A 15,215-nucleotide genomic window follows, 5' to 3' on the forward strand; every position below is an offset into this window, starting at 1 on the left:
GCTTCTATGTGCTGAAAGAACTTCAGAAGATTAGTGACACATGATTTTCCTTTCATAAACCCATGCTGCGACTGTGCTGTCATGAGGTGCTCTTTTGGTGAGTCTGGGTTTTGGGGCAGTGAGTGGTTTGGGGCAGGAGAATGGAAGATGACAAGTGGATGAGGGCCAGAGGACACAGGTTTAAGGTGAAGGGGAAAAGATCTAATAGGAATCTGAGAGGTAACGTTTTCACACAAAGGGTGGTGGTGGGCGTATGGTAGTTGGTAGAGGAGGTAGTTGAGGCAGGGACTATCCCAACATGTAATAAACTGTTGGAAAGGTAGATGGATAGGACAGGTTTGGAGGGGCATGGGCCAAATGCGGGGCAGGTGGGACCTGTTGTGCGGTGGGGACATGTTGGCAGGTGTGGGCAAGTTGGGCCTGTTTCCACACTTCCACGCTCCAAGGGCCAAATGGTCTCCTCCTGCACCCATTTTCTCTGTTTCTAGGTATCACCCTGTTCTCCACAGCCAGGGTCCCCATTGCCTCCCAGCCTTGGCAGGATCCAGATAGCAGCGCCCCCCAGCGGCACTGACCCAGGAAGTGCTCGTCTCGGCACCTGGTTACTGTGGAGACGCGGCGGTTGGTCGGCGGTTGACAGTCAGTCAGTCAGCCAGTCGCGTGGTTTAAAGGGGGCGATCCCTCCGGCTGCTCGTCGCCCCGCGATAGTGGGAGGCAGGGAGAAAATTAAAAGTTTCTCGCCGATCTGACGGGCTCGGACAGCATGGCCGGCCATTTACCTCCGTGTGTCATTGACTGCGGGACCGGGTAAGTTGCCGTTCCCGCTGGCGCTGCCCGCTGCCAGACACAGCCCAGCCCAGCTGATTACCCATTGCAGTGCAAACAGGAGGAGTTGCTGCTCAGACATGTGCACTCATATATATAAAAAAATGAATGCACATTGGCAGCATCTCCTGTTTGCACTGCAATGGGTGCAACTATCTCTATATATATGTGTGTGTGTGTATATATATATATATATATTAAACAAAATATATATATATATATACACACATATAGATAGTTACACCCATTGCAGTGCTAACAAGAGCTATTGGTAATGTGCACTCATTTATATAAATAAAAGCTTTATATATATATATATACATATATATATATATATATATATATATATATAAAGCTTTTATATATGTATATATATATGAATTGCCGCTACTGTTTTTGCAAATTGCATTTGTGTTATTTTTAATCCCCTATAATGTTATGCTCAGCAATTCAGGCAGTATCTGTACAGGCAGAATCCAATTTAACACATGTGAATGACTTTGCATCTGTTAGTGTCTTGATAAAGATATTGCCTCTTGTACTGAGTGTAATTGTCAATTGTGGCTCAGTAGATGACAATTTAGCAGAGCCCTTGCAATGTCAGAAGGTCAAAAATGCGAGACGCATGGAGTCGCTCAAGTGTTCTGGGGGACAACCAAGCTTCCGGCATACACTAGTAACACATGCAACACGTATGTTTTTACCTTGAAAAAAACACCAAAATGGTCAATTTTTGTGCTGTAAAAAAATTGTGGAAATAGGGGTAGACGTCTGGCCAGCCGGCGGGAGAAGGGGAAACGCAGCTGGGAAGGGAGGCAGGAGAGCAAGGCTGAGAAGCAGAGGCCGGCTGGTGGGGGGAGAAGAAGAGAAGGAGGAGGTGCAATGGATGGGGTTGAGCGACCTGGGAGAGGAGCAGTGGGAAGAACCCGAGCCGAGGGGCATGGAGGTCTGCAGGAGCAGAAGCATCGAGCGCTGGAGGTCGGGAACCTGCCAGGGCCTGAGGGCAAAGGGCCCAGGGAGCTGTGCCCAGGAGAAGGTGGTGGAAGAGGAGGAGGAGGAGTGGAGTGTCGAGCCCTAAGAGGAGCCGGGGAGAGGCCGATCGGAGGCGCTGGGCCAGGGCATGGCTCTGCTCTGCGGCCCCAGCCACGAGGTGTTGAGCGCCGGCCAAGTGGAAACGGAGCCCGGCAGGCCGGCTGATGGAGAGGGCGAGCGGGGAGAAGTGCTGGAGGGCCAGTAGGAGCGGCAGGGGCTGAAGGGCCGCAGGAAGCGAGGTGTGGAGCCGGGGAGCCAAGCCTGGAGGAGCGAGGAGCGCAGGAACGGGGAGAGGTGGCGGGACACTCGGAGCGCCGAGAAGGAGCCAGAGACGCGCTGAAGGGAGAAGACCAACCGGAGGGTTTGGGGGAAGCCGAGCTACAGCAAAGTGCAGCCGCAACATTAAAATGGAACACCCTCTCAAATTAGGACTGACGAATTGTTCCACAACAGAAGCGTCACCCGAAACGTCACCCATTCCTTCTCTCCAGAGATGCTTCCTGTCCTGCTGCATTCACCCAGACCCGAAACGTCACCCATTCCTTCTCTCCAGAAATGCTTCCTGTCCTGCTGCATTACTCCAGCATTTTGTGTCTACCAGGTTTTACAATCATTAGGAGCCATGTTTTCAGATGCTATTGAGTGAGAATTAAAACAACATTCTTAAACTTTTCACCTCGCTTCCATGCCTTCCCCTTCAGTCACTGTTAAATCTTACATCCTTTGGCAATGCTTTTTAACCATTGGCCTAACATCTTTAATGCAGCACCTGTAAAGCACCTTGGGATGTTTTATTAAATTAAAGGTACGTGGAAGTTTTACCACCAGCATAATCAAGGACGAGTCTCATCTCGGTCACTCCTTCTTCTCCCTTCTCCTATCAGGCAAGTGCAACAGAAGTGTGAAAATTCACACCTCCAGATTCAGGGACAGTGTCTTCCCAGCTATTATCAGGCAACTGAACCATCCTATCGCCAATTAGAGAGCGGTCCTGACCTACCATCTTCCTCATTGGAGACCTTCAGACTATCTCTAATCAGACTTTGTGAATTTTATCTTGCACTAAATGTTATTCTCTTTATCCTGTATCTGTACACTGTGAATGGCATGATTGTAATCATGTATAGTCTTTACGCTGACTAGATAGCATGCAACAAAAAGCTTTTCACTGTACTTGTACACGTGATAATAATAACCTAAACTAAATCAAGAAGCAGAGGAAGCGGCAACAATAAAGGCCATAATGTTGCATATCAGTGATCCAGAACAAGTTACATCTCCAGCCAAGCTGTTCAAGTAATTTTGGCGTCTTATAAATTAAAGTGGAACACTGCCCAGAAATGCCTGGTTCACATAAATGAGGGCAAACCCAACTCTGGCTTATCAGCAACAAGGTGTTGGAATGAATTGTTGACAGAGGTGTCAAGCCGTGCTTTTTCAATAATATGCCCTGACGTGCAGCCAACAGTTGGGAAGTTAAATTACATATTAGCCTTTGTTGCAAGGAGGTTAATGTAGAAGAATAAGGAAGGCACTGGAGTTATGAGGGGCTTTGCTGTGATGATGCTGGTATTAAAAAAAAAAGGTTTACATTTAGGAGGAAACAAACATTTTTATTTAATTAGGTAGACTAGCAATGTATCTAGATATTACATGTTGACATGAGGAGGTCTTGAGTGCTTTTTACATAAGATGGAGGATTGGCAGGATGGCTCAAACGCTTGAATGCATGTCAAAAGTGTTTTATTGTCATATGTCCCAGATAGAACAACGAAATTCGTTCTTGCTGCAGCACAACAGAATATGTAAACGTAGTAGATTGTAAACAATATGATAAACGAGAGAGATAAAAAAAGTTCAGTGTGTATATATACACATAAGGGCCTGTCCCACTTGGGCAATTTTTTTTTTTTAGGCGACTGCAGGCGACTAGGCTATTGCCACATGGTCGCTGGGGTGTCGCCTGTATGGTTGTGAGTAGTCTCCAAAGAATCATAGCATTTTCCGGTTGCCGCTGGATTTTCAAAATGTTGAAAATTTTTCGCCGACAGTGGGTTTGATGCCAATGAGCATAGCTTGACGCCTCCTGACGTAGGTTGTCGCCAGGTGACATAAGTTGTCGCCGGTGCTGACCGATGAATTCCATTGGCGACCACCTACATCAACTTACGTCAACCGGCGACAGATACCGGCGTCAAAACCGGAGGTGAAAATTACGTGAATTGTCTTCAGTTGTCGCCGACAGGGTAGTAGCTTGTCACAGTGGACGTAGGTTGATTTCGGTTGTTGTAGGTTGTCGCATGTGTTGTCGTAGGTGGACGTCCTACTCGCGACAATTGGGTCGCCGGTTGTCGGTAGCTTGCCGTAGCTTGACATCGACTAGGTGGTAGGCTGTTGTAGCTTGTTGTAGACATTGTCGAACATTGTCGAACGCCTGGCACAATGGGATAAATTCCAAGACAAATTGAAACCTTTATGCTAGATAAATGGTTGTGGTTTAGCAAGTGAGCATGGAAGTTGAGGAAGAACGGCAAGTATTGGAAATGTAGAGAGAGAAAAAAGAGAGGTTAACATAGAGTGATAGAGTCATAAAGCAAAACAACATGGAAACGGGCCTTTCGGCCAACTTGTTCATGTGGACCAAGTTGGCTATCTGGGATAGTCCCATTTGCCTGCATTTGGTCCTTATCCCTCTAAACACTTCCTATATTGCAGAGTTGATGCAGCAATCAGATATGCTGTGAATTTATTGAATGGCAGAGCAGGCTTGAGAGGCAAAATGCCCTAATTCTGCTCCTTAGCTGTATGTTTGCTTGGAAAATGGCTAATATGGTTTTACTGTTTTTTTTAAAAAAAAGGTAGATTGTGTAAATAAGAGAGGGATATGGGTCAAATTCAGGTAGATGGGACTAGCCTAGAGTGACCATTTGGTCAACATGAACCAGTCATTCTCCATAGGTGGTAGAGTAATTATTGCAAACATTTTTGATGGGTAAAATAAATCAATTTTTTGGAAAGTGCAGGTTAATCAAGGGAAGGCAGTTTGCATTTGTTGAGATAAATGAGGAGTGAAAATAGGGAAAACACTCCTTCGGTTGGAATTATATCTTAGACAAAAGAAAAAGGTTGTAGTTGTTGGAGGTCGTAAACCCAAACATCTCCCACTGCTTTATCAATCACTTAATTTCCAGAAGGTTAGAAGTGGGGATATTGGCTGATGATTGTTCAATACCCTTTGAAAATCCTCAATAAATGAAACATTATGTGGTTTTAACATTCAAGCATGGGCTGATAAGTGGCAAGTCACATTAACACCACAAAAGTGGGAAAACAATCATTGTTTCAAGCAACAGAGTCTTCCTGTCTACCCTGACATTCAACGGTATTACTGTGGCAAACCTTTACCATCATCATCCTGTTTGTCACCATTGACCAGAAAGTCAACTGTTCCTGTCACATAAATACTACACTTAAGGGAACAGGTCAGAGGTTGTGTATTCAGTGATGAGAGATGTGTTTCCTGATAGCATCAGGCTCTTTCACCATCTACAATGCCTAAATAAGAAGCAAGTTGGACGAATGCAGCTCCAGCCACTCTTGGCTCAATATTATCAAGGACAAAGTAGCTTGCCTGATTGGTACCCAATCCCCCATCCTAACCATTAATTCACACTGCCATACACAATGGCTGAAGTGTGTACCCTCTGAAAAAGACACTGCAGTTACTCACCTGGACTGCTCTGACAGTACCTTTAAAACCCATGTTCTTTACCATCAAAGAGGGTATGGCCAGTAAGATTATGTAAACACCACCACCTTCAGTTTCTCCTCCCAGCAAGCCATCCTGAATGGGAAATATGTTGTTGAGTCTTAATGCTGGAACCCTTTAAATCATAGTCTAAGGATACTTTCATCAGAAGATCAGCTTTGGTTCAAGTTGACAGTCCATCTCCTCCTTCTCAAAGTCCATTAGCAATGGACACAGTGGCTGTACTGGCTTTGCCAGCAATGTCCTGATCCCATAAACTGGATAAGTAACAATGAACATGAAAGTGAGCTAAATGTGGAACGTGCATTGTTGTAACATTGTACCATTGAAATTAATATAATTTTTCCTTGCCTCACAAGGAATGAACAATAATATTAATAACTTCAATCACTGAATAGTTCAACACCCTGATTGGTTTTTTTAAAACTATGTAGTGGTGTAATTATGATTTCAATAATGATTTGTTCAGAAGTAAAATCCGTTATGTCCCTCAGGGTCATTGCTATAATAATTAGTGGTAGTTTAATTGCATTGATGCAGCTATAGTATTGCATCAAAACAGTTTTGATCCAGAATTTGAACCACTAAAATTTTGAGGAAGCTACTTTTTTGCATTAATCCTTTTGCCTGTTCCCTATTGTAACCCCATAATCGCTACAGATTTTCATTGCAGAGAATTTGCTTACATGCATATTGTCCAGACTACCTAACCGATCAGGCCATTCCCTCGACCGATGCTGCATGACCTGCTGAGTTCCTCCAGCACCTTGTCTTTTACCTAACATATCTATCCGGGTGATTATGCTTCATTTAACCTTACGATACCAATTTTGCTCATATGATTATCTAGCTTTACCTTAAATGCATCCATGATATTAAATACCTGGGAAGTTGTTCTTGTAGGATAATGTACTTTGTCCCAAGTTCATTCTTTGACTTATTAACTGTATGTGTTCATGACCTCGCAAGCAGAAACATTTCAATGTTCAAGCTATCAAATACCTTTATCATTTTAAAGTTCTTTCCTTTCTTGTATTGTCCCAATATTTTTTTTAAACTTTGTTCAATGTTTCCATGTTCCTTTTGTTATAAAATAGAGCATTGGGAATTTTGCATGTATTAAATGTGATCTAACCATGGTTCTTTACAGGTTTAACAGAATTACTTTGATATTGAACCCTATTCCAGAAAAGCTCAACATTGTTCCAGAAAACAGAGAAGAGAAATCAACATTTTTTTTTCTGGGTGGCAGGTTGTGATAGGTGGATTGCTGGAGGGAGAGTAAGATCGGACTCCAACTATTTTGCAATATGAATGATTTGGATAAGGAAACTGATTTTTTGAGGATGTAACTAGGAAAATTGACAGGGGAGAGCCGGTGGATGTAGTGTACCTTGACTTTCAGAAAGCCTTCGACAAGGACCCACATAGGAGATTAGTGGGCAAAATTAGAGCACATGGTATTGGGGGTAGAGTACTGACATGGATAGAAGATTGGTTGGCAGACAAAAAGCAAAGAGTGGGGATAAATGGGTCCCTTTCAGAATGGCAGGCAGTGACTAGTGGGGTGCCGCAAGGCTCGGTGCTGGGACTGCAGCTATTTACAATATACATTAATGATTTGGATGAAGGGATTAAGAGTACCATTAGCAAATTTGCAGATGATACAAAGCTGGGTGGCAGTGTGAACTGTGAGGAAGATGCTATGAGGTTGCAGGGTGACTTGGACAGGTTGTGTGAGTGGGCGGGTGCATGGCAGATGCAGTTTAATGTGGATAAGTGTGAGGTTATCCACTTTGGTGCTAAGAATAGGAAGGCAGATTATTATCTGAATGGTGTCAAGTTAGGAAAAGGGGACGTACAACGAGATCTGGGTGTCCTAGTGCATCAGTCACTGAAAGGAAGCATGCAGGTACAGCAGGCAGTGAAGAAAGCCAATGAAATGTTGGCCTTCATAACAAGAGGAGTTGAGTATAGGAGCAAAGAGGTCCTTCTGCAGTTGTACAGGGCCCTAGTGAGACCGCACCAGGAGTACTGTGTGCAGTTTTGGTCTCCAAATTTGAGGAAGGATATTCTTGCTATTGAGGGTGTGCAGCGTAGGTTTACTAGGTTAATTCCCGGAATGGCGGGACAGTCATATGTTGAAAGACTGGAGCGACTAGGCTTGTATACACTGGAATTTAGAAGGATGAGAGGGGAATCCTATCTAAACATATAAGATTATTAAGGGGTTGGACACGTTAGAGGCAGGAAACATGTTCCCAATGTTGGGGGAGTCCAGAACCAGTGGCCACAGTTTAAGAATAAGGGGTAGGCCATTTAGAACGGAGATGAGGAAAAACGTTTTCAGTCAGAGAGTTGTGAATCTGTGGAATTCTCTGCCTCAGAAGGCAGTGGAGGCCAATTCTCTGGAAGATTTAAAGGGAGAGCTAGATAGAGCTCTTAAAAATAGCGGAGTCAGGGGGTATGGGGAGAAGGCAGGAATGGGGTACTGATTGAGAATGATCAGCCATAATCACATTGAAGGGTGGTGCTGGCTCGAAGGGCCGAATGGCCTACTCCTGCACCTATTGTCTATTGTCTATTGTCTAATTCCAAGTTTGTAAACAGTGCAAAGCTGTAGAGAATGTAAGCTGTGAGGAATACCTAAAAAGGCTGCAATGTGACTTAAACCAGCTGAGTGTGTGGGCAAAGCACATCAATTTAACATGGGTAAATGTAAGTTTATCCACTTAGGTTCTAAAAGCAGAAGGATATATGACTATCTGCATGGTGATGGATTCTGCAAAAGGATGAATTGGATGTCCTTGTACATCGAGAGTCAAGGGACAGGAGTGTTTTATTGTCATATGTCCTGACCCCTACACCTTATTCCCGATGGCAGGAGTGAAATGAGAGCGTGGCCAGGGTGGTGTGGGTCCTTGATGATGCTGGCTGCTTTTCTGAGGTGGCGCCTCATGTAGATCCCTTCGAAGCATGTGAGTTCGTCCGGGAGTGATATATGTTTGTCGCATGAGCTGCCCCCTAGTTTCACCTTGTAGGATGTGATGCTGTGCAAGCCCAGCAGTCACTAAAAGCAAAGGTTCAGGTCAGTCAGCAGGTCAGAAGGCAAATCGTATGTTGGGCTTCACTGTAAGAGGATCTGAGTACCTGAGCAAAGATGCTTGACCATAGCTGTACAGGGAAGGCCTATCTAGATTTTTTATCTACAGTTTAAAAAAAAAACCTCATCTCGATTTGTGTGCGCAATTTTGTTTTCCTTATCTGAGGATGATCTTGCCATGGAGGAAGTGCAAAGAAGGTGACCGAGAATGATTCTTGAAATATGAGGATAGAATGCCTGGATAGAATGAATATTAGGCGTATATTCACTGGAGTATAGAAGAATGAGGAGATCTGGTAGAAACCTACGTTCTAACAGCTCTAGGTTGATGAGATGTATGGAGGTTGTTCCTAGAAGCAGTTTACAGCCTTGGGAGATCAGGTTGTATAATTCAGGATAAATATCTTCCCCTTTGGGGTGGTTCACTTGTGGAGTTCTCTGGCACAGAAGGCTGTAGAGGCCAAATCATAAAATGTATCCAAGTTATATATCGACCCACAATGTCTGCAGTGAGCATGATGCCAGTCTAACTAATCCCGTCTGCCCGTACACAATCTGTACCCCTTCATTCCCAGCCTGGTCATGTGTTTCTCTAATGCATAGATATTTTTGTCCATACTATCCCAATGGTATAGTTCCCACTTCACCAGTACGAGTGCCAGTGTCCATGAACCAGAAGCCCCATCTACAACACCAGTCTTTGAGCAACACATCAATTTTCGTAATCTTGCACGTGATCCATATCCCTCCATTCCCTGCATTTCCATCTGCCGAGCTAAAAGTCTCTTAAACACCACTATCATATATATATGCTTCCATTCCCAAAATGCTGGAACGTCACCCATTCCTTCTCTCCCGAGATGCTGCCTGACCTGCTGAGTTACTCCAGCATTTTGTGAATAAAAACCTTCGATTTGTACCAGCATCTGCAGTTATCTTCTTGTATATATGCTTCCACCTCCACACCCAACATCCACTGTGTATGCAATTGCCAATTGGATGTAACCTTGGTAATGAACCCATGGTTCTCTTGAACCAGCCACTGCCATCCAGGAGCTCTTTAGTCCAGTGTATCTCAAATGAAGTTGACCAGGTTTGGGGAATAATTTGGCTCCAGTCTGCCTCTGCCAGGGATAATGTATCACTTTTGGTTATGGAGGTCTTTTATCTGAATGAAAATTGAACAAGTCAAATTGGCAGTATTAAGATGGAGGATGAATTCATGAACTGAATACAAGATGGTTTTCTAGATCAATATGTTGAGGAACTAACTGGTAAAAGGCTTGTTTTTGTCCTTGTGCAGTGAGAAAGTGGCAATCGATGATTTGTCAGAAACGGGGCTTCAGGGAACTGCGTTCATAATTTAGAGTTTTACATTGAAATTGAAAGTGAAGTAGTTTGATACAAAATTATTGTCTTAAATCTAAATTAAACAAACAATGTGTGAGGGGAGAGTTGGCTACGGCTAGTTGGGAAAACATATCGAAAGTATGATTGTAAAAATATGGCTATTGAAATAATGGGAGATGATCCACTTTGGTCACAAAACAGAAAATCAGTGTATTTATTAAATGGTGAGAAATTGGATAATGTTTATGTTCAAGCTGGTAAGGGTGCAGAGAAGATTTACAAGGATGTCACAGCCTGAGATATAGGGAAGGTTGAGTAGGCTTGGACTCTATTCCTTGGAACGCAGGAGGATGAGGGGTGATCTGACAGAGGTGTACAAAATCATGAGAGAAATAGATCAGCTGGACATGTATAGAATCTCTTGCCCAGAGTAGGGGAATTGAGAACCAGAGGACATGGGTTTAAGGTGAAGAAGGAAAGACTTATTAGGAACCTGAGGGGTAACTTTTTCACACAGAAGGTGGTGGGTAGATAGAATAAGCTGCTGGTGGAGGTAATTGACGCAGGTGCGATCACAATGTTTAAGAAACATTTAGGCAGGTATGAGAGATTTTGAGGGATATGGTTCCAAATGCAGGCAGGTGGGACTAATGTAGATGGGACATGTTGGCTGGTGTGGACAAGTTGGGCTGATAAACCGGTTTCCATTCTGTCAGACTCTATGACCTATATACACATTCATCAGGAGATTAGGAAGAAATATGGTGTATTAGTCTTTAGTATCAAGTCAAAGTCAAAGTCAAAGTCAAAGTCAACTTTATTGTCAATTTCCAGTTAGTTTACACAGACAGAAAATCGAAATACCGTTTCCCACAATCCCGAAGAATAAAGTGCATTAAATTAAGTTAAAATTAAAAAGGCACAGCAAACAACAATCAATATAAAATATAGTCACTTCAATGAAAAAAAGATGAAGATGAATATATTACAATAAAATAATAATGAACAGTAGTGCAAAGCCTGTCCATAGCAGCGTTAAAAAAAAAATGTCTGGTGCTGGATGTGCGTGTGTGTGGGGTATTAAAGTCCAAGTCCAATGGGGGCAGGGGAGAGAGGAGGGAGGGAGGGGAGAGAGGAGGGAGGGAGGGGAGAGAGTTCAGCATCCTGACAGCCTGGTGGAAAAAACTGTTCTTTAGTCGGGTGGTGCTCGACCGCAGGCTGCGAAACCTTCTCCCTGAAGGCAGGAGGGTGAAGAGGCTGTTGGAGGGGTGGGAGGGGTCACCCACAATGCTCAATGCTTTGCGGGTGAGGCGGGTGGTGTAAAGGACCAGGAGTGTTGGGAGTGAGGCGCCAGTGATCCTCTCAGCAGTGTTCACTATGCGCTGCAGGGTCTTACGGCTGGAGGCTGTGCAGCTTCCGAACCACACAGTGATGCAGCTGCTGAGGATATTCTCAATGGCGCCTCGGTAAAAAGTGTACATGATGGGTGTGGGGGCTCCCGCTCTCTTCAGTTTGCGGAGGAAGTAGAGGCGCTGCTGGGCTTTCTTGGCGATGGACGTGGTGTTGTTGCTCCAGGGGAGATCCTCGGTGATGTTCACCCCCCAGGAATTTGGTGCTGCTCACCTGCTCCACAGCAGCACCATTGATGATCAGTGGGTGGGGGTGTTGGGTGTGCGTTCTCCTGAAGTCGACAACTATCTCCTTTGTTTTCTCCACATTCAGGAAGAGATTGTTGTCTGTGCACCACGCGGCCAGCTGGTTCACCTCCTTCCTGTAGTGGGTCTCGTCGTTGTTGCTGATGAGACCCACCACGGTTGTGTCGTCCGCAAATTTGACGAAGTGGTTGGAGCTGTGGGTGGGTGTGCAGTCGTGGGTCAGCAAGGTGAAGAGCAGGGGGCTTAGCACACATCCTTGTGGGGCCCCCGTACTCAGCGTGATGGTGTCCGATGTGTTGCTGCCGACCCGTACAGACTGGGGTCTGGCAGTGAGGAAGTCCAGCAGCCAGTTGCAGAGAAGGGGGCTGAGGCCCAGATTTGTTAGTTTACAAACCAGCTGCTGGGGGATGATGGTGTTGAATGCTGAGCTAAAGTCTATGAACAGCATCCTAACATATGAGTTTTTAGTGTCCAAGTGGGTGAGGGCTGGGTGCAGAGCAGAGGAGATGGCATCCTCAGTGGACCGCTTAGCTCGATATGCAAACTGAAACGGGTCCAGGGAGGGGGGGAGGTTGGATCTGATCTGCTTCATGACCAGCCTCTCGAAGCACTTCATGATGGTTGAAGTCAGCGCTACAGGGCGGTAGTCGTTGAAGCAGGATGGAGAAGACTTCTTGGGCACAGGTATGATGGTGGTTTCTTTGAAGCACGAGGGAACAACAGCCTGGCTCAGGGAGATGTTGAAGATGTCTGTGAGGACATCTGTGAGCTCAGCTGCGCAGTATGAGAGAATTTGATGATGGCCATGTTGAAATTGTGCAGGGGTTTGCAAAGAGACTGCATCTGGCATCTGGTAGTACAGTCTTGGTCTCTACCTCAAAATGGAGATACTTAGTCATAAAATAATTTTCTTGCTAAACCTCTTTTGCCAAATATCCCTTTCCATCTACAAATATTTCCCTGCTGGCTCTTGCAATCTGTTCATTTTGTGACTGCACCACCCTCCCTCCCTCGGTTGCTGCTCTGATCCCTATCACTGGCAGCCAGGCCAGGAGAGGTCAGTCCTCGGCATCATTAGTTACAACTGGTTCCAATTAGCTGTCATCGGATTGGCTTACTTGAACCTTGTCAGACTACTCCTTATAAAAACCAGGCAGAAGGAAGAGCCAAAGGGAGAGAAAGTGGGGCGCCTCCCTGCTAGCTGTGGTCCCCTGTCGTAGGTATGAGGAAGACTGAGGCACTGGGACAAAACTGAGACTACCAGTGCCACCGTGTGGTCAAGAATGGGTGGCTGGGAAGAAGCCCTAGATAGCCAGTGCCTCTACTGAGGCCAAGACTGAGTGGTTGGGGCAAGCCTGAGGGCTCTTCCTTACCACAGATAACGAGGGACGGTGCCCACGCACAGAGGCAAAGACTGAGCCATCAGGATTACCCAGAAACCTCCAGCACCACCTCTTCAAACCCCAAAGCTGAGCTGCTAGGATAAGTCTGGGACTGCCAGCTCCTCCTCTTGAGGCAAGGGTGAACAGCAGGGAGAAGCCTGAGATCACCATGCCTTCTCCTTTGTGACCAGGACTGAGCTGCCAGGCCAAGCCCGAGATCACCAGCACCACTGCACATGTGTCCTGACAGCGAGGGGCAGCATCCTAGTGGAGTCCTGGACTATCTTACCATTGTAAATAAAACATATCACTTGAATTCACTCTACTGTGAGTGTTGGTGTGGTCACCACTGAACCTGGTGTCATCTCTGAAGCCACAACCTCTGCAATATCAATATCCTTTTGTGAAATCCATTTTTCACCCTTCCTCTACTGTTAAAGCACATCCCCTTGATAAGATCATATGAAGCACAGAACTGCCTTTGATAAGGACTAGGTTCTACTTTTTTATTTATTTTATTCGCTCTGTGGCTCTCTTCAATTGCTTTAATAACTTAACTCAGAGGTATCCCTTTGAGATTCCATAAAAATATATGTACTGCCTTGACTACATTTGCCTTCTTGACCAGTGATTTTAGTGTTCACATGAAGTGTGACTCCTTCTTGGGGTCCCATTACTTCACAAATCCAGCAGCTTCGTTAAATGGCACGGACTCGCTGGGCTGAAGGGCATTTTTCCGTGCTGTATCTCTAAATTCTGAAAAAAAAATAAAGTGTGCGCTACCAGCTTGCACTGCTGCACAACACTGTCTTTCAACAATATAGATTTATGTAAGCCCCTGGATAATGTTCACAATTCCCACATCTCAGAAGTTGCTTATTGGCTATAGTATATGCAATTCACATTGGCTTCAGTGCACCAGCGCAACCCTTAGCTGCTGAGGAAAATAACATTTCAATTTAAAGATTACAAACTTGTTAAAAGGAAAGGTAGACTGAGCAGCAGTGAATACTTTCCTACCTATATGCTTGTGGAATTTGGAGTACTTGTAGCTATCTCAAGACATTGGAAAGAGATCTACAATGCAATCACCACAGGATCCTTCAAATCCAGTGGCAGGATCAGTGAGCGAATTTCTCCAGCTTTGATGTCTTAATGCGCCCAGTCACCTCCATTAGACAAATCATGTCATTTGCATGCCCGATACCAGACTTCTGAAACAGATTTTTACGGGCACTGTGATGGGAAAGATTACCAAGCTGACAGAAAAGCTCCAAGGGTAGACTCAAAATCTTCATGTAAATGATACAATATTCCCACTGGCTCTTTGGAAGTCTTGAGCCGTGATGACTCAGAGTGGAGAAGGAGCATTTGGTTTGGTCTTGCGAGCCTTAAGCACTTGCATTGGTAACACACAGCCGCCAAGTGAAAATTGGGTAAGGAGTGCATGACCTTTTCCTGGTAATGAAGGGATATGGTATGCTTGTCTTAATTGGTGGGGGCATTGAGTATAAGAGTCGGGAAATCTTGATACAGCTTTCTAGGACTTTGGTAGGCCACATTTGGTGTTGTTCCGGTCGTCCCTTTACAGGAAGGATATGTAATGTGCAGGCAGATGAGATTAGTTTATCTTGGCATCTTGTTTGGCACAGTCATTGTGGGCCGAAGCACCTGTTCCCGTGCTGTACTGTTCTATGCTCCATGACCTTCCAAACTACCCATTTGCCTGTTCTAGCAAGCATCTCTTGCCACATCTGTGTCAGTCCCATGTTTGCCTTAGTAGTCACCTAAGAATCCAGAGAACTAGAGTAAAAATTAGTCATCCTGAATCCTGCATGTAAGAAGAAGACACATTGACACCTTCCTTTCAGACTTCAATAGCTCCAATGACGCTGTCTTGCCCTCTTCCCTGTTTCAGCTGTGTACCCACCCTTTTATTTTAAGGTGGCAATGTCTGCTGTGAAAAAGAAAGGCAACATTTTCATGTCTAAATACAAAGTTAGTTAAAGGATCTACAGAAAATTCCAGACAGCGCCTTACAGCGCCAGAGACCCGGGTTCGATCCTGACTACAGGTGCTGTCTGTACGGAGTTTGTATG

At 44.9% G+C, this 15,215-nt stretch overlaps 1 protein-coding gene across 3 annotated transcripts in view; it reads left to right on the forward strand.

Annotated features, from left to right (window-relative positions):
• The first annotated feature begins 612 nt into the window (after nt 1-612).
• Nucleotides 613-15,215, forward strand: part of actr3b (actin related protein 3B) — a 107,376-nt gene continuing 92,773 nt past the window's right edge. For all 3 annotated transcript variants that reach the window (XM_078429344.1, XM_078429334.1, XM_078429353.1), the window contains exon 1: nt 613-807. In XM_078429344.1, coding sequence (XP_078285470.1) covers nt 764-807 — 44 coding nt within the window. In that variant the 5' untranslated portion in view covers nt 613-763. The remainder of the gene's footprint in view (nt 808-15,215) is intronic.

The sequence above is a fragment of the Rhinoraja longicauda genome, chromosome 2 (assembly GCF_053455715.1).
Source record: "Rhinoraja longicauda isolate Sanriku21f chromosome 2, sRhiLon1.1, whole genome shotgun sequence".
Taxonomy (NCBI): domain Eukaryota; kingdom Metazoa; phylum Chordata; class Chondrichthyes; order Rajiformes; family Arhynchobatidae; genus Rhinoraja; species Rhinoraja longicauda.